The sequence below is a fragment of the Bidens hawaiensis genome, unplaced genomic scaffold (genome assembly GCF_021521415.1).
Source record: "Bidens hawaiensis isolate Kalapana, Puna unplaced genomic scaffold, B.hawaiensis_p1.1 tig00037473_1, whole genome shotgun sequence".
Taxonomy (NCBI): Eukaryota; Viridiplantae; Streptophyta; class Magnoliopsida; order Asterales; family Asteraceae; genus Bidens; species Bidens hawaiensis.
In genome coordinates this window covers 150,868-170,949 of record NW_027505479.1, presented here as the reverse complement: position 1 = coordinate 170,949, position 20,082 = coordinate 150,868, and the positions used below count along the sequence as shown (strand labels likewise).

The 20,082-nt window shown below is 37.2% G+C and overlaps 1 protein-coding gene across 1 annotated transcript; it reads right to left on the bottom strand.

Moving 5' to 3' along the window:
* Positions 1-516: 516 nt before the first annotated feature.
* Positions 517-10,379, bottom strand: LOC143613427 (uncharacterized). The gene is made up of 3 exons (XM_077087134.1): positions 10,061-10,379; positions 980-2,132; positions 517-559 (listed from the first exon to the last, which is right to left on the bottom strand). The coding sequence occupies exons 1-3, from the start codon at positions 10,377-10,379 to the stop codon at positions 517-519; spliced, it is 1,515 nt and encodes a 504-aa protein (XP_076943249.1).
* Between the last annotated feature and the right edge of the window lie 9,703 nt (positions 10,380-20,082).

Genomic DNA, 20,082 nt, shown 5'->3' with positions numbered 1-20,082 from the left:
CCTAAAAAGAGTTCCAAGAGAATGGAAACAAAACAACCAACCTTGAATCATAGGGATATATGTAGTGATAAATAAAAAGCTAATTTTGTTTTTATGAGCTTTTGTTTATGCAAAACGTCACGTTCTCACAATGTACACTCACACTCGGTTTTATATCTGATCATACTTGTGATGTATATATGTGAACACTCTTAGTCAACATGTAACCTGTGATAAATAAGCTTGCAACAAGTTCAAATCTCCACCTATGTGAAGGGTTGCATATGTCAGAAGATAATATAGGTTGGTATATATTGTTTGAGTTGGGATTTGGTATTTTGTGGGGGTTTTAAGGGTTTATTATGGTGATGGTAAGGATGGTAAATACAACTTCTGCTGATTATCGGGAGTCTTAGCTCTTTCTCCATCTTTTATTTTATTTTATTTTTAGTAAAACAAACCTAGTGACTCTTTTAAGGTCAGATCGTCAAGACCAGTTTTGTCGAGGATGTGGATTAGTTCTTCCTCAATCCTGTTCTAAACATAGCTTCCAACTCTAGTGGATCGTTCGGCTTTGAGCCTAATAGCCCCCACCCTTATTAGTTCGGTATATTCATGCTGAGACTGAGTTTGACTTTTTCTACATCTTCCTTCGTGTGACCAGTTTCCGCAACCTAAGCATTGCTCGTATCTTTTTGCTCTTCTTTTCATTGTGCTTTTGGAAACTCCACAAAATGGTGGCCTTTGTTCGTCTTTGCGCCACTTTTTCCTCACCTCATTGCTAAAGAGAAAGATTGTCTCCCTAAGTTCTGGAGACAACCTAGGTTTTGCTTTATGTATGCAGCAAAGGAAATTGAAATCGAAAGAAAGCATTTCCAGTTCTTTAGGGTCTGCCGGTAAAAGACCAGTGTTGTATTTTACTGGTGAGAGGGATAAAGTGGTAAAATTTTGGTTTTGTAAGGTTTTTGGGTTTTGTAATTTGAAGAAAATTTTTCCAGACAATCGCTGAAGCATTTGGTCGATGAAAGGAAGTGGAAAATGGTCTTTTCTTGTGGCGTAATTAAGTTTCCGGCAGTCGATGCAAACTCGCCAGCCTGTGATGGTTCTCATTGGTATTAGCTCGTCCTTCTCGTTCATTACAACTGTCATTTCTCCATTCTTGGGTACTACTTGTACTGGACTAATCCAAGGTGAATCCGAGATTGGGTAGATTAATCCGGCATCCAACAGTTTGATTACTCCTTTCTTCACCACATCTTGCATGTTGGGATTGAGACGTCTTTGATGTTGGACCACGGGTTTGTACTCTTCTTCCATGAGAATTTTGTGGGTATAAAAGGAGGGACTGATGCCCTTGATATCCATGATCTTCCATGCGATAGCCTTCTTATGGTTTTTGAGAACCTTAAGAAGTTCGTTTTTCTCTTCTTTAGAAAGGTGAGATGAAATAATTACTGGAAGTTGAGAGTCTTTTTCTAGAAAGGCATATTCGAGATGGTTTGGGAGTTCTTTTAACTCTAAGACTGGTGGTTCTTCGATTGATGGTTTTGATTTTTCATTGCATTCAGTGATCTCATATACTACTTCTGATACTTCGTGATAGTCATTATTGAGATTGTCATTTTCTAAGGCAGTTTCGGTGATGGTTTTGGTTAGAACTTGTGTTTCCAGTGGGTCAGAGAGGTAAGAATCTCGCATATAGCAACTCATGATAGAATCTATGATGTCGACACAATATAATGTGTCATCGTGATGTTGCGGAAATTGCATGGATTTTCCTATGTCAAAGGTGATTGCCTCATCATTGACCCTGAGTGTGAGTTTGCTGGTGCAAACGTCAATAATAGCCTTTGCGGTGGCTAAAAAGGGTCTTTCTAAAATCAGAGGTACACTTTTGTCTTCCTCTATGTCTAGAATTACAAAATATACTGGGAAAACAAACTTGTCAATTTTGACAAGCATGTTTTCAACGATGCCCCAAGGATACTTGACGGATCGGTCAGCTAATTGAATGCTCATGGGAGTGGGCTTTGGTTCTCCTATCCCTAGTTTTGCAAAAACCGTATAAGGCATTAAATTAATACTAGCTCCTAGGCCAGCCAGGGCATTGCTAACAGACAAATATCCTATAAGAAAAGGGATAGTAAAGCTCCCTGGTGTTAGTGCACGGTTTTGGGTCTTGAGTCTTTGTAATTAACGTTAATGTTTTTGTTTAATATTTAATGTAATAATTAGTTTAATTATTGTCTAGTTCGCTATATGTATGGTCTAGTTCGCTAGGGGATGTTATCGAACTAAGACTTAAGCTTATTCCCTCCTGATTTGTTAGGGGATGTTAACGAATCAGGGGGTGTTTCGTTATTTAAGTGTATGTAACGAAGCGAACTCTAGTTCGTTAGGGGATGTTAACGAACTAGGTTCGTCTTCTATTTATACGTGAACACTGTTCACGCATAAAAAAAGTTTTTTAGAGAGTTAATTATCCAAACCCTGTCCAAACGCTCTCTCGATCTTCAACCTAATATTATACAAACAATTAATCTACATATACTGATAATACATAAACATATACAACACTTAATCTAAGATAATTATGAGCTAGATCTATATAAACGTATTAATCGATTATACACAGATCTGAGATCTGTTATTGTTATAGTTATTAGATTGATACTCAAACAGGGTTCTTACAAGTGGTATCAGAGCTTTCGGGGCTCAATTACACTTGAATTGGTTTTTAATTAGTTTAGTTATTGTTAATTTTATGTTTGGGTTAATTCGAATCAATTTTGTGTTGAATTGATTGAATTATGGACAAATTGGATTGAATTTGAGTTGGTTAAGGTATTGGAATGGTTTTGTGAATTGGAATTGAGTTTTGGGTTGGTTTTGGATTGTTTTGATATCGGTTTGGTTTAAGGCCGAAACATAGATGATGTTTTGGGATAATTGAGTTAGTTATCGGTGTTAATTGGTTAAGAGGTTTGGTGTATTGGATTCGCGATTGTATTACGAGTTTTTTAGTAGGTTATTCGTGTGATTTGGTTAAGAATCGAGGTTGTATTACAAATTTACATATTCTGGGTTTCTGGGTTTAGTGTTCATCAAATCCAGATTTCTGGAAATCTTCTTTAAAGATTTGAAGATTTGAAGATGAATATGATTCGCTATCATCTTCATGGTGATTCGTTTTATTATTCACTTTGATTCGTTATCTAAATTAGTTGATTCGTCATAACTTTCAAGTGATTCGCTAGCCAGTTCGTATCATTTGTTCGTTCGTGTCATCTGATTCGTTACTTTGATTAACTGATTCGTGTGACACGCGTCCACTTTGGGAGTTGTGTCATAACAACTTTTGCCACGTGGCATAAGGTGTTAGAGTTTGTTACAAAAGGTTGTAACAACCTGATTCGTTATAGTTGATTCGTTATCAACTGTAGCCAATTCGTTATCTCATTTCGCTAAGTTTTCCTTAGTGATTCATTACTGATTATTCTCTAATTCGCTAAGCTGATTCTTGGTGATTCGTTAGTGATTCGTTACTGATTTGTTAACTTTGTGATTCGTTGTCTGATCAATTTTAACTTCGTTAAGATTTGATTCGTTATTCTACTGCTCACAGTTCGCTACAACTGTTTACAGTTCGTTAATCTTATTCGTTGTTTGATTCGTTATACCCTTGAATTTTTAAAACTTGTCAAACATGGCCGGTATGTATGCATTGGCGTCCCAAAACATGTTGATGCAACAAATGTTACAAATTGATACCGAAATAGGTTCACACTCGAAATGTCCGAGATTGATGAAGTTCAGTGACTTTCCCAAGTGGGAACCTAGGTTTCGTGCTCATCTAGGATCAGTTCATCCAGACTGTTCATATTGTTTAGATGAAGTCTATACAGTTCCTATGATTGGAGATGAGACTATTGGTTTTACACCAAAAGCTATCTCACAATACTCTGTTGAAGAAAAGAAAGCTTTGGAGATAGAGACTAAAGCCTATTCTACTCTAACCATGGCTTTGCCTGAGAATATTTTTCATCAAGTGGGTAGCATAAAAATATGTGCTTCGTTGTTTCAACATATTCAAATTCGAAGTATGGGTAACACTGCTGAAAGCAAGAAGGTGATGCTTAAGTTTCAATTCAGAAACTTTAATTTACTCAAAGGTGAGACAGTTGAAGAAATGACAACGAGATTCAATCACTTAATTGCTGAAATGGACAAGATGAGGTTAGAAGTTTCTGAGAGAGATAAAATTGACACTATTAAGAATGTACTTCCAAGTTCTTATTCCACGTTCTTAATGGTTCTCAAGGAGAATAATTATTTCTTGAATGAAGATTTGACTGCGATTGAATTTTTACAAAAGATTAAAGCCAGGGAATATGATCTTAAGTGCCAGAAATCTTCTAAAGAAAGTCAATATCCTTCTTTCTATGGTGGGAGTATGCCTCTAAGTTCAACTATTTCTCCATTGACTGCGTTCCTTACCCAAGCTGCAAGTGAGAATGCAACGACAGTGTATAGTGATCCACGAGCCTGTTTCTACACAGCTGGAAATACTGGATCTTCTGGTATCTCTGGTTCATCTGGAGGATCGTGAACTTCATCATCTACAAGTCAATTCTCATCTCAAACAAATGTAAACATAAAGGAAACTGAACAAAACTTTGCATTTTTGTCTGCCTTTATGTCTTCTTACGAGAATTTGGTGAGTAGCAAGATTGCAACAAGTGATTTAACCGATGAAGACTATGATCAAATTGATCCCGATGATCTTGAACTCATGGATTTAAAGTGGAACATGGAAATGATTGTTCGTAAGGTAAAAAGATTTATGCAAAGGACCGGAAAAGATCTTCCTGCCCTGAATAAGAAGTTGGGTTTTGACAAGTTGAAGGTAAAATGTTATAATTGTCAAGAATTCGGGCACTTTGCGAAAGAATGTGACAAGCCAAAGAAGGAGTATACTGGTCCTCGTGGTCAAAATCAAAATTCTTCTACACCACGAGTCAATGATGCTGAAAAGAAACCGTCTACTTCTGGGTCACATGCACTGTTAGCTGATGGAGGTGATTGGTCACAACGACTACTGTGCAATGATAATCAGGCTAATCTAGCTATGTTTGGGTTTCCTGAATACACTCAAGATATAAGTGGAAGTGAATTTTCTTCTGACGCTGAAACTGAGTCTGAATCTGATAATCCAAGTGAAAAGCTGCCAACTAGCTTTGCTTGTATGGCGAAAATCAGTGATTCTGCTACATCTGCTTGCATGGCCAAACAAAGCGAGGTTAGTAATTCTAATTCTAAATTATCATGTGTTGATTGTGAGTATAATAAGTCCAAGATAGACTCATTAAAACTTCAAAATGATAATTTGCTAAAAGAAATTGTGTCTTTAAAAGATACTTATAGGCAATCCTTGACCTCTCAAATCAACTCGAGAGAGAAAATTGAGGCATTGATGTAGGTTCCCTGGACGGATCACACGAGATATCCCTGTCTACTCAGGTGCGGAATCCCTGCGTAGATCGTTACGAGCGTAGAAAGCAAACCAAACAAACACACACGAACAAACCGAAACACGTTATATATTAATAACCGAACTCACGTGATATGAATCACTGATACAGACTCTCGTCAACTCGATCGACTCAAACGACTAACTTGAACAACCAACCAACGAACTCCCTAAACCAAGCCGTAAGCTGTATATAAATACACGACAACTTCGCCTGATATGTTCAGGCGAAGTTGTCCATAACTTCGCTTGTTCAACAAGTTCGCCTAGGCGAACTTGTTAACAACTTCGCTTTAAACAAAAACATAAATAACAATACAGACTCGATTACAGACACTAGACTATGAACTACTGACATTTATGCACCAACAGACTCCCCCTTGGCAGTAGCTTCATATCTCGATCTTTAAGCTCTTGTCTTGTAATCCTGTATCTTCACGCATGCACTCCTTCTCTAACACATACCGTGACTACTCGCTGATATTTCCTTGCTTCGTCCTTCCAACCAGGAATATAGAATATCTTCTTTTCATTCAACACTTGCAGATCAGCTTTCGATAAGTTAACAAGATGCATCGGATCATACACCCTCAGCACTTCTTGTTCGTCTTCGTCTTCCATCACGGCTTCAGCAGTCTGGCAATCAACATATCACCATTTAAGATTCTTCAACACATCTTGAGGCATAGTCTTCATTGGAACCTCCTTAATGCATCGGATCGGTTTGTACTTCATCACCATCCATGGCTTGCCATCTGCTCTCATTCCCCTTTCTGTATCTTCCACGAGCTTTCCCTTCTGTGGCTTTAATAAATCAAACTTCTTCTCTTTTATGCTTTCTTTCCACACGATCTTCCCAATAACTCTTGCCATGTTGTCGTCACTTCTATTAATCAGGCCCAACCTAGCCAAATCCTTCACCTCACATTCCGGCAATGTATTGAGAGATCTCAAGGTTCTCTTGAAGTACTGAATACCATCAAAACGCTTCACCACAAACAACTTTATCTGTTCATCATATATCCAACAGATAATTCCCTTCTTCGACTCGGCATAGCCTTTGATGTTATAAATCTTCTTGAACATGGTTGGAACAGCAGGCTTCTTGGTCTTAATAAACCAATGAGCACAGCCTTCCTTCCACCAAGGCTGCTCCTCCCACTCAGTCTCATCGTTTTCCATCTCAGTACCCATATTGGCTTTCTCCACATCTGGGATCTCGTGTTCAACATTTTCTTCTACTATCTCACCCTCCTCTGTCTGTCGATCTCGTAAAAGACCATCTGACTAAAGCTATAACGTTTGTTATAAGTCAGAGCAGTCATTGCTGACTGCATGGTCGCACCCATACCGTCAGTGCCCGCCTTCCTCCCAGACATGCATACTATCATAACGTGCATGAGGAAGCGCCACTGATCGAGCAGGAACCCCTTCCGTCTCTGGGTATCGCCCAATGGACCAGAATAGCCCATTCGCAGAAACGCTCCATCACGAAACGGAGCCACAAAGTCAGTCGGGTCGTCCCGAGTCTCCTCTCCAAAGCGTAACGCCACCCGAATTTGTTCAGATGAGAACTGAACTTCTTGATTATTTACTGTTGCTTTCATGACCGGGGGCTCAACACGACAATCATACTCCACCGTCTGCCATAAGAGCTTTTTCTTCTTTGGTAGCCCTCTCACTTTCTTCAGTTTCAACCTTTGCCAAATTTGCCTGCTCAAAAGTTTCTTTAGAAAGCAGGTTCCAGTTGTATTCACCATCTCCTCTGGAAATCATGGCACTATAATCTTTTCTTCCCTCATTATGCTGTGTAGACTTTCCTTGACCACGTTCTACACGCTCATTCCTACACTCCTTTGCAAAGTGACCGTTTTGTTGACAATTGTAGCATCTCACCTTTGACTTGTCGAACAGTCTTCCTCCGACAAACTTTCTACCGGTCTTATTCATAAACCTTTTCACCCTCCTCACAATCATGGCCATCTGCCATTGTAGATCCATTTCTTCCATATCGTCAGCATCAATCTGATCGTAATCTTCATCCAACATAGCTGGATCAACAATCTTCCCTTGAATATAGTTCTCATAGGAAGCGATAAAAGAAGCATAGAGACCAAACTGCTCTTCAGCAGACTTGACACTCATAGGCATCTTGGAGTAGTTGTTGCTGGGAACACTTGAAGAGCAACTACTCTTGCTTACCTGGGGTTGAGAACCACTCGATCCGGCTGCTACATAGCAAACATCCCCATTTGTGTTAACTGACACATGCCCCTCATGAGATGAGTTGGGGCCCGACTCTCCCTTTGTGTAGTAGGCAGTCGATTCAGTCTTCGATCCTGAGCTAGTGTTGACTTTAGCTCCATACATACCTGGATCTTGAACCTGATCCATAGAGGTCTCTTTTCTGGCCATGTTAAGCTCAAAGGTTCTGAGCTTGTTGACTGCCGTTTCTAGATCATATGTAGGAAAGTCTTTGTCTTTCCTCATCAGCACAGTGTACATCTCCCATTTTGGTGGGAGAGCATCTAGAAGCTTCTCAACTATTTCTTCTTCTCGGTAGGAAATGGAATAGTTGCTCAATTCAGTCATCTGATGGTAGTATCGAGTGATAATATCATCTAAAGATTCATTCTTCAAATACTTGAAGACTGAGAACTGGGTTTTGAGCAATTTTATCTTTGAAGCCCGGATTCCTACATTCCCTTCAAATCTGCTCTCAAGAGCTTCCCAAAGCTCTCTTGCTGATGTGTACTTTCTAAACGTATGAAGGATCTCTTGTGGAAGAGCCATAGTAATAGCAGCATGAGCCTTGCTCTCGGCCTCATACATCTTTTTCTCTTCTTCTTCCATTTTACTATACTTCTTGATTTGGTCACGACCTTCATACTCCATAATTGGTGGAATATAACCATCCTGGATGCATACCCACATCTTCGCATCCTGGTATTTGACGTACTGTATGAACCGATCCTTCCATGCAACGAAATCGGTTCCCTTCAACAATCTTGGGGCCTTGGTAGCCGACCCTGCTTCAACTTCCATCTTCACTAACTCAGAGATGTTGATCGACGACATCTTTCCCGAAAAGTAAGAAACCTGAAAAGTTAAAAGTTTTTTTTTTTTTTTTTTAAAGTACTGTAGGCGAAGTTACGGATAACTTCGCTTGAAGTAGGCGAAGTTGTAGAGAACTTCGCTGAAGAACTTCGCTGATAACACTGCTGATTAACTTCGCTGATTCTTAACTTCGCTTGAGGTAAGCGAACTTAAAAGGTAGGCGAAGTTGTAGAGAACTTCGCTTGAGTTAAGCGAACTTGAGAAGGTAGGCGAAGTTGTGGATAACTTCGCTTAACCTTATATCTTCGCCGAAACCCTACGCACAGTGACGGCAACTTCGCCTGATGAACACGAAGTTTCTGCAGATCTGTAAATCGGATTTTAACGAGGTTTTTGACGATGTAAAGGCTTGAACACGATGGTAGGAGGTAAGAATGATAAAAAACACCAAAAACACGTCCCGCGAATAGTCGAAACGGGACGATTTCTACACCCGCGTGAATATCCCGAACCACACAATCGAGCAAATGCTCTGATACCAATTGTAGGTTCCCTGGACGGATCACACGAGATATCCCGGTCTACTCAGGTGCGGAATCCCTGCGTAGATCGTTACGAGTGTAGAAAGCAAACCAAACAAACACACACGAACAAACCGAAACACGTTATATATTAATAACCGAACTCACGTGATATGAATCACTGATACAGACTCTCTTCAACTCGATCGACTCAAACGACTAACTTGAACAACCAACCAACGAACTCCCTAAACCAAGCCGTAAGCTGTATATAAATACACGACAACTTCGCCTGATATGTTCAGGCAAAGTTGTCCATAACTTCGCTTGTTCAACAAGTTCGCCTAGGCGAACTTGTTAACTTCGCTTTAAACAAAAACATAAATAACAATACAGACTCGATTACAGACACTAGACTATGAACTACTGACATTTATGCACCAACAATTGACTATAAGCAATCATGATCTTAAAGCCGAGTTATCTGTGAAAATGACAATTAATAACCAAAAGTTTCAAGAAATCTTGAAACATCGTTCGAAAATAACCGAACTTGAGAATGAGGTTCTTGAGTTGAAGAAAAAATTGGGTAAATTTCGAAACTCTTCGTTCTTGTTGAATGAAATTATCGAAGTTTTTGGAAAACAAAAAGATTCTAAGAAAGGGATAGGTTTTGTTGAAATTCCTCCACCATTTCACAATGATTATAAAATTAATCCTTTCGTCAAAACGGAAGAAGAGGTAATTGTAAAAGAACCTGTGATTTCAGAAAATGTTAAATCTGTTAAATCTGAAACTGTTAAGACCCAATGTGCTCCTCAAAAATCTCATGTTCAAAGTAAAAAGGTTTTTGTTGAACAAGATGACAAGGTCATTATTGAGGATGTGTTTGAACCCGAGATTATACACAAGAATAAGAACATTCCAAGTTCTAATCACATTCTGTGCGAACCTCACAAATTTGAGGAAGCACCTGGATCGGTCATTTTTGTAGGTAGCTTGTTTTGGAGGACTGCTGAACATTCTTCACTTAGGGTGATATGTGAGAGCTCCTCCAGCTTCCTTTTGTTTGTCAGCACTTCTTTGAGAAACTTGGCATATTTCGGCATTTGAGCGATGGCTTCGATGAAAGGGATATTGATGTGGAGTTGTTTGAAGAGTTCTAAAAACTTCCCGTACTGAGCTTCTAATCGTTCCTGCTTCAGCCTCCCAGAGTATGGAATCGGTGGGATATAACTTCGGACTGGTTCCTTGGGTTGTACGGTGCCCGTTGGAATCAATATTTCTTGCATTTTATCAAGGGATTCCTTTTCCGTAACTGGATCTGAAGTTGGTGAGGCAACAGTGGTTGTACCGCTTCGAGCGTAATAGCGTTAGCTGTTGAATTCGGGTTGGTGATTGTGTTGCTTGGGAGAGTGTCGGGTGGTCTTTCGGATAATTGTTGGGCAATTTTTCCGATTTGAGTTTCTAGATTTTGTAATGATGCTTGTTGACTTTTTAGGTCGGCTTCATGTTATATTAATACTTCGCTGATATCAACAGCTCTTGAGTCGGCCTTCTTCTCAGCTTCATTTGTTTTGGTCATGATTTGGATTAACGTTTCTTCGATCTTCGAGTATCTTGGGATTTGATGGCTACTAGAACTCTGATCTTGCAACTAAGGTTTAGGCTAGAAGGATTGATTCATCGGTCTTTTTTCGAATCCGGGTAGAGTTTGAGTGTTACCTTCGTCTTTCCAGCTGAATTTCGGGTGGTTTCTCCATCCTGGATTATAGTTGTTGCTGAAAGCGTTGTTTTGTCGGGATATGAAATTGACTTCTTCCATAGCCATGATGACTTGTTTGCAGTCACTGGTCTTATGAGTTCCTCCACAGGTGTCACAGGTGAGTCTGTTTTTTGATAACTCGGCTTGAAGTTGTTCGAATTTTTTAGAAAGGGCTTCAAGCTGTGTTGTGACAAGAGTGTTAGAATCGACGTGGTGTATTCCTTTAAAGGTTGGTGTATATCTTGGTGGGTTGTAAGGGAAACTCTTCTTTGCTGCCTTTTCCAGGACTTCAAATGCTTCGTTAGGTGATTTGGATCCCAGGTCTCCACCAGCGATTTGGTTGATGGCCTGTTTGTTTTGACTGGATTGTGCGTCAAAGAAATTTTGTACTTGCGAACATACACTCAATCCATGATGTGGGCATCTTCTCAAAAGACTTTTGTATCTTTCCCATGATGCGTGTAACGACTCATCATCATCGGTCCGAAATCCGGTAATGCTGGCTCGGTATTTGGACGTTTTATCAGGCGGAAAGTATTTGAGGAGAAACTGTTCAACCATCTGGTCCCAAGTGGTGATGTATCCAGAGGAAAGAGATTCTATCCATTCTAAGGCTTGACCCCTTAGAGAGAAAGGAAAGAGTTTGAGTTTCATTTGATCTTCTCAACAGTTTTGGAGTTTAAAGGTTCCGCAGATTCGTAAGAATCGAGATATATGAGAAAGAGGGTCTTCGTCGTGGAGACCATGAAATTGAACTGAATTTTTCACCATATGAATGGTGCTTGATTTGATTTCGAAATTTTCGATGATTTCGGGTGGAGCCACTTCATTGTCGTAGCCTTCGAGAGATGGCTTGGCATATTGGCTCATGTTTGGCTGTTGGTGCATGTTTTGTAACAGATGATCTTTTGTGTTTGTTAGAATTGAGAGCAACGGTCAAAGGGGAGTCTGTTGGTGCATTTTGTGACCGTCGCTATGCAATTCTGATCAGCGGAAACGAAGGACGAAGTTAGAACAACTTCGCCATAGGCGAAGTTATAACAACTTCGCCTTAGGCGAAGTTGTAACAACTTCTGCCATAGGCGAAGTTTCTACAACTTCGCCTACTGGCCCAAGCCCAAGCCCGCGAAGTTGTTTCGATATATATATACGTGTCTTGTTTAGGTTTGAGTATCCAGAAAAGTTAGAGTGTGTTTTGTGTAGTTCAATTGTCTAGAGAGAAACAGGAAGGAGAGTCGTGTGAGACGACCCGAGGTAGAGCTCACCTCGGGTCGGCCGTCATTTGTTTTCGTGTTTGGTATGTAATGTGTTTGGTTATGATATAAAAGATCTGCAGATGTGTTTATCCCATTCGTGTATTTGTTCGTGTGTTTGTTTGTGTGTAATCGTGTTCTTCGTCTTCTACACCATTAAACGAGTCTAGGAGGATTCCGCACTCCTAGACCTCGTGCGGATCTCGTATCGATCGGCGACGCCCCGGGGGGACCTACATTGGTTCATTGTTCTGGGCTGCCATCATTTCTTCGGTTTGATTTTCTCCTGATGTGGTGGCGTCTACTGACTCGTCTTTGATAGCTTCGGCGGTTTCTGTAGCCCGTTTACGTGCTCGTCGACGAAAGAGTCGCTCCGGTTCAGAAATTGAAGAAACAAGCTCAGGTTCGAAAATAGAGGACATACATGGGGTTAAATCAAATTATTTAAACTAAAGGTTAGTTAAAGTTAATCTATGAGTTAGGCTAAGCTATTCTAAACTAAATTCGAAGTTAATTAAGCTAACTTAAAAAAAATTAAGCTAAAGTAAAGGTTAAATAAATAAAGGTTAAAATTAGGCTAGCCGTAAAATTATATATAGAAGAAAATAAAAGTTAAAACTTAAAAATTTATACAATTATAAACAATGATTAAATTAAAACTTGGATCGTTCTTAGAAACGTACCGTGTCCCTGGCAACGGCGCCAAAAACTTGATGCGTGTGTGCGTGGGCTTGTAAAAGGTGGGATGATTTGATTTTGCACAAGATCGTGGTTTAAATTTATAAAAGTGATTTCTACTAAAACTAAACACACACAAAATAGGCAAGTGTACCTATCGTATATATAGAATAATATTGGTGAGAACCAAGTATCGATCCGTGGACACAAATGTTTCTAATAATGAATCGTCGTTTTACTTTAATCGAAGGTTTTTATCATATTTGGAGTTTGTTTTTGCACTTTTTATAAAATATAAATATTTATATATAATATATAGGTGACCAAGACAAAAAATTCTAAACAAGTAGTTCAATTATATGAAGGTTACCATCTAAGATCAAGAATCCACTCCATTTTATCATTGATGATTAATATGTAAACATGTGGTAAACTTGCCGTAATAATATATGATAGATAGCTCCTTAAGCCTTAAGTGAGCATCTTTGACATAAAAGCAACTAGCGTGCGCATTTTAAAGTTAACCCTTTCCTAATGTCACGCTACCACGAGAATGTCAATTTAAGTTGGCAAGTAGTTTCGTAAAGTAGAAAGATTAGGATTGACTTCGATTTCTCAAATACCAATTCTAACAACTTCGGTGGTTATAGTTCATCACATAACCTCCCCTTGGTTGATTAAAGTAGGTTATAATTACACATTCAATTAACATATGATTTCTTTAACTAGCATGATATCCTAAGCAATTGCGTTAGCAATGCCATTTTCGGATTACCAAAGCTTAGAGAAATAGATCATAACTTATATCTCATCATTTCTAAGTACAATATAAGGATCCATGTTTCGATAAGTTATCAAAGTGTTTCTATCTTTCAAGAACATGAATCGATCATGAATGATTGTCAATGGAATTGACAATCACCAACTCTGAATTAGTAATTTAAGATGGTGAAACATTTCTCATCAAAAGCTAATTTCAAGATAACCATGAACTTTACTAGACTACACCACATGTTTTATATAATCATCAAATAAACCAAAGCTTCTTCATAGATTTTAGATGGTGAATGGAGTTTAGCTCATAATGAGCATAGTTATGAACATTATGATGGATGATAATAACAAGAAATGATTAAACTAGAACAATCTAACCAAATGTGGATGAATCTTCCTTCTTAATGGTGATGGATGATGATAATGGTTGATGGTGATGACATCCAAACCTTCAAACTCTTCACTAGATCTTCAATGTAAGTGTTAGTGGGTGTTTTTATAAGTGAAAACCGTATAGAATTCTTTTCAAGGCACACCAAATGGTTTCACCTGAAATTGTATTTTATTATGATAATTAGCCTTCTGTTCTATGTTATTTGATAGAAGTTGCAGTTTTTAGAGATTATTTGATGCTAAAAAGATGTATAATTTTATGTACATCAAACATCCCCACACTTGAACATTGCTTGTCCTCAAGCAATCTATTTATAAATATTCTTTAAAACAGCAAATTCGAATTATATCTTAAAACATCCCCTAAAAAGAGTTCCAAGAGAATGGAAACAAAACAACCAACCTTGAATCATAGGGATATATGTAGTGATAAATAAAAAAGCTAATTTTGTTTTTATGAGCTTTTGTTTATGCAAAACGTCACGTTCTCACAATGTACACTCACACTCGGTTTTATATCTGATCATACCTGTGATGTATATATGTGAACACTCTTAGTCAACATGTAACCTGCGATAAATAAGCTTGCAATAAGTTCAAATCTTCACCTATGTGAAGGGTTGCATATGTCAGAAGGTAATATAGGTTGGTATATATTGTTTGAGTAGGGATTTGGTATTTTGTGGGGTTTCAAGGGTTTATGATTGTGATGGTAAGGATGGTAAATACAACTTCTGCTGATTATCGGGAGTCTTAGCTCTTTCTCCATTTTTTATTTTATTTTATTTAAATTTTTTTATTTAAACAAACCTAGTGACTCTTTTAAGATCAGATCGTCAAGACCAGTTTTGTCGAGGATGTGGATTAGTTCTTCCTCAATCCTGTTCTGAACATAGGTTCCAACTCTAGTGGATCATTCGGCTTTGAGCCTAATAGCCCCCACCCTTATTAGTTCGGTATATTCATGCTGAGATTGAGTTTGACTTTTTCTACATCTTCCTTCGTGTGTCCAGTTTCCGCAACCTAAGCCCCCACCCTTATTGTACATCATCGCCCATCGAGAAGTTGGTTCGGTCGCTCATTTACACCGCCCGAAAATAGAGACGATACTTCTAGGTAGAGGTGCACAAATCGGTTTTTTTTTTAAAACCGGTTCGGTTAATAACCGGACCGGTTTTTCTTGGCCTGGAAAAAAACCGGTTTTTAAATAACCGGACCGGTTTATTAACCGGTTTTTTTGGTGCAAAACTCGGACCGGTCTAACCGGTAAGGACCGGTTTAGAAACCGGTTAGAACCGGTTAATAACCGGTTTTTTTAATTAACCGGTTTTTTTTTTTTAAATAACCGGTTAATAACCGGTTTTTTTCATAATAACCGGTTTTAAAATTAACCGGTTTTTTCCATAACCGGTTCAGTAACCGGTTTTTTCTCTAGAACTTGTAACCGATATACGAACCGGCGGTTACTAAACCGGTCAAACCGGTTTTTAAATAACCGGTTTTTGTAAAAACCGGTTTTCGGTTTAAACCGTTGAACCGGTTCACCAACCGGTTTTTTTGCCCATCTCTACTTCTAGGCCCACGTAATAAGGGTGCTGACTAACAAACCCTACAACAAGTGCTTATGAAGCCGGAAGTCTCAGGGAGGCTGGCCAAATGGGCAATCGAACTGGGGGATCATAGCATTGAGTACAAACCCCGGACGACCTTCAAGGGGCAAATTTTGGCTGATCTCATCACCGAGAATATTCCAGGAGGCGACAATGAGTGCTCCAATCAAGGGAAATCTGTGATAGAGTCCCCCCAAAAAACAGGAGGGGATCCGGACGAGCCTTTATGGGTCCTTTATACAGATGGAGCCTCCAATGAAGACGAAAGCGGGGCATGATTGATCCGTATAAGCCCCGAAGGCATCGAGCTGACGTATGCCGTACAGTTCGATTTCCCAGCACTAACAACGGACCTGAGTACGAGGCACTGTTGGCAGGGATGAGGATAGCCTGTAAGATAACAATGTGGCTGATCAAGGCTCACGTCGATTCGTTGTTAGTGGCTAATCAAGTAAAGGGAGATTACGAAGCAAATGATCCAAAAATGATAGAATACTTGAAGAAAGTCAAAGAATTGATGAAGGACTTTGAGGAGGCTGAGGTTCTGCATGTTTCTCAGGGTCAAAACAAAAAGGTCGACGCTCTAAGCAAACTAGCATCCGTCGCTTTTGATCACTTGGCAAAAGATGTTAAAGTGGAAACACTTCGTAAACCATCCATAATGGAAGTAGAGATAGCAAGCATCGAAGCACCAGGGAAAAATTGGATGGCCCCAATTGTAACAACTCGGATTTTTCTGTCTACTAAATAATTATCTAATACTCGACCCGTTTTATTCTCGGGTAATTTTAATCGACAAATATCACCCTTATCGAGTTAATAACATTTTATCATTATTATTATTATTATTATTATTGAATTATCAAAAATAACTTTGATTAATATACACTTTTCATCCGAAACTATAGTTTTGGCTCATTAGGTATCTATACTTAAAGCTTAGGGACTATATTGCAATTATGATTATAATAACAACCAGGATCCAAGGTCCAAGCCCATTTTCTAAACCTTGACCCGTAACCAGTATACCTGATTTCTTTCTTGCCCCTTAATTCTCGTAGCACATATGGAATTGATCGTTGCAATCAACTATTATACCAAAAATGTGTTACACCGACTGCGTAATTTAAGGAATAAATCCGATTGATACGTATTAATGATAATATTGTTTCCGTCTTTGCTAATTGGGGCTACAACCATATAGGAATAAAATAATCAAATTCCTCTCGTCTGCGCCTTATGCTATACCTCGCGATCCAATCCCTAAGTTTAATTTGATTATAACAAGCTGCGAATATCCAACCTGCTCGTTTTCTTGCCGTCATTCGCCACTCAGCATTCACCATCAATATGATTTTTCTTGAGGTAATTGAATGCTTAATAATGTTCGTCGTTCTTCAATCTGTGATAACCCTAAGGTTAATTAAACCAAAACTTAACAGATTGATCGATTGCTGATTTAGGGTTTATCAATCGATTTGGGGATGAACAGATCTTACTGGTTATATTGTTTTGTTTATGTTTGATAACAAATCATCACACCTGCCTAGTTGGCTGATGTTGTTACATCGTGGTCATTTGAACCGGTTGGGGCAGCCTGGTTTTGGAGTTTTTTTTGTTTTATGTTTTTAATCTATTAATATAATTATAATTTATAATAAATATAAATTAAACCATATTTTATTTAACAGACACCACTAAGTTTTATGTTTCTAATCAAATAAGCTCGTTATAGATTTTTTTGTATGTTTACATATATATATATATAGAAACAGGATCAAATACATTTTATTCTTAACATGAAAATGGTGAGAACCAATTTGTTGTTATGATTAGGTTTATTTTTATAGGTGTTTGCTGCTATTTTTTGTTCATATTTGCTAATTTTCGATTATGAGACGTTATAAGTATTTGCTTATTTATATTTTGTTGTTATTATTAGATGTTTTCTTTTGCTGGTATATGTTGTTATTATTTTATTCTTGATTTTGATTCTTTTGTTGTAGTTTTTAGATTCTTTTCTTTGTTATTAAAAGTCATTGTTTATGTAGATTGGTATTGTAGTTAGTATTGTTTCTTACGCTCGCATTTTTAAATAAATTGGCATTATTTCCTACGTACTCATGTTAAGATCAAAATGTACATGAACCTTCCCCTGTATATATATATATATATGTATAGGGAAGGGTTATACTAAAAAGAAGTAGTTTCCTAAGAAGACTAGGAATAAATCATAGTCATTGGATCATGTCAATCAATGGTTGAGATTTAAAATTACCAAAAATCGTCATAGTTTCCTAGAATTACTCTTTCACCACTATAACCGACATAGTTTCTTAGAATTGTTCTTTCACCATATGTTGTAATGTCACTTGTCAAAAATCTATTGGTTCTTACCATTCTTAGGAAACTATTTCTTTTTATTTGAACCTTTTTCTATATATATATATATATATATATATATATATATATATATATATATATATATAATTTATATACAACATAAGTATATATTGTTTTAAATAAGCCTTATTTAAAACCCGACTCATCTTGGGTGATTCTTGTCATTGGAAGTCTCTTAGTGACTTATATTTATTATATATATCATATATATACTAAACGTATTATATAGATTTTCGTTAAAATATTTAAAAAAATATTTATTTTAGATCTTAATACATATTATATTTATTTATAATTAATTAATTATTTATTCGTTCGGATAATTATATGTATGTTTCAAGTTATATTTATCAAATTATTTTATTTAATTTATATATTTATATAGATATTATTATTGTAAGCATATCGTATATCTTAATTCTTTAAGGTTATTTAAGCAAATGAATTTTATATTTTATCAAGAATAACCAATAGTATTTTATAAATGATAATAATTAATCATCTTTTAAATGTATGATAAACAATAATATTAATCTTTACAATAATAATTATTGTAGAAATCCATCGATCAATTAGTAAGCATTCTAATCCCAAACATAACTCAGTTCACATTTCTATCTTAATTCATTAAATCGTGTATATCTTTTATTAATTAATATTAATATTATATTTAACTATGAATCCTTGACGGTATACCCCGAAGGGTTCATCTCACTCATCATCTTCATTTATATTTCATTCATCCGATCTAGTGAGTAATCACTCCCCTATTTTACTTGTTTTCAAATGTTTTGGGGACACTTGCGTACCATTTATCATATTATTTATCTTATTATTTCTCAAACACAAACTGTGATCTTTGTGCTGTGTATCAATTGAATGATTGCATGTTACTTGCTATTTTCTTACTTGCTTACTTGAATCGCATTCGGAGAGGTCCAACATAATCTCATTATAATATGATCATACGACTGTCGTAGTGGCCGGAGCCCGATCGCATTGGCAATGGTTTCACCGACACCTCATTTTTGGTAACAATGCCCATTCGCATGGCAATGGTTTAGCCCTTTCTTTATGGTTGATTGATTATGTATGTGCTATGGTTTAATTGTTTATACTCACAGATAACAGTTTTGCCTATTTTTATTCACTTATATCATTATATATTATTACCACTTTTGTTTGTGTCAAAACTGGTGATCTACTCACTCAACATGTGTTGTTGACAAACATATATTTTGTACACATTTGCAGGTTATAGATTTGGATTGCTTATCGAACTGAAGCTCACATAGAGATGACTTTAGGATAAAACATATACAAGAATAGTTGGTTTTGTATTTGTAATTTTCTTTATTTTTGTTGTATATGAATGTTGTTTTATAATAAATAAATTAATTAGATATTGTCGCTTTATAATTTCATGATAGTAACCTTGTGAGCTGTGACAATCAGTTCACGCCCCGGCATTTCCGACGTAGTTTGGGGTGTGACAGATTGGTATCAGAGCCAATGGTTTAAGATAGGTCATTAGTGGTGCCTTAGTAACATGCTTAGGAACCCCATACGTGCTTATTTGTTTACCTGATGTGTTCTATTTGGTTGTTTATAGCTTACATAATTACTTGTTAGATTAAATACTTATTTAACTGCTTAGCTAATTGTTTATTTTATTGTCATGCACACACACAACTCCGAAGCTATGCTTCACTCTCAAAATATTTTATTACTTTGAGACTGTGTCTCATCCTCAAAATATTTTTATAACTCTGAGGCAATGCCTCATTCCCAAGATATATATTTACATTTAATTTTTTGTTGGTTGTTTTCGTTGACATGAATTTCTTTTAGGATTTCCTAAGTTTTGTTTTTTACCTTTTTAGTGTTTACCGTAATCAGTTAACGGTTACATTTTTTTCCATTTAGTTTTATTGCTATCATTTTATTAGTTTTTAAATGTCTGGTCGGGTGAAAAATCCATGGGACTCCATGGACACGCCAACTATTCATTTTCACAATTATTATATATACGATATTTGGTTGGAGCATTATCACGCGTGGTGATACACGAGATACTTCAACTACTCATACTTACATTTGTCATTCATTATTTAGTTTG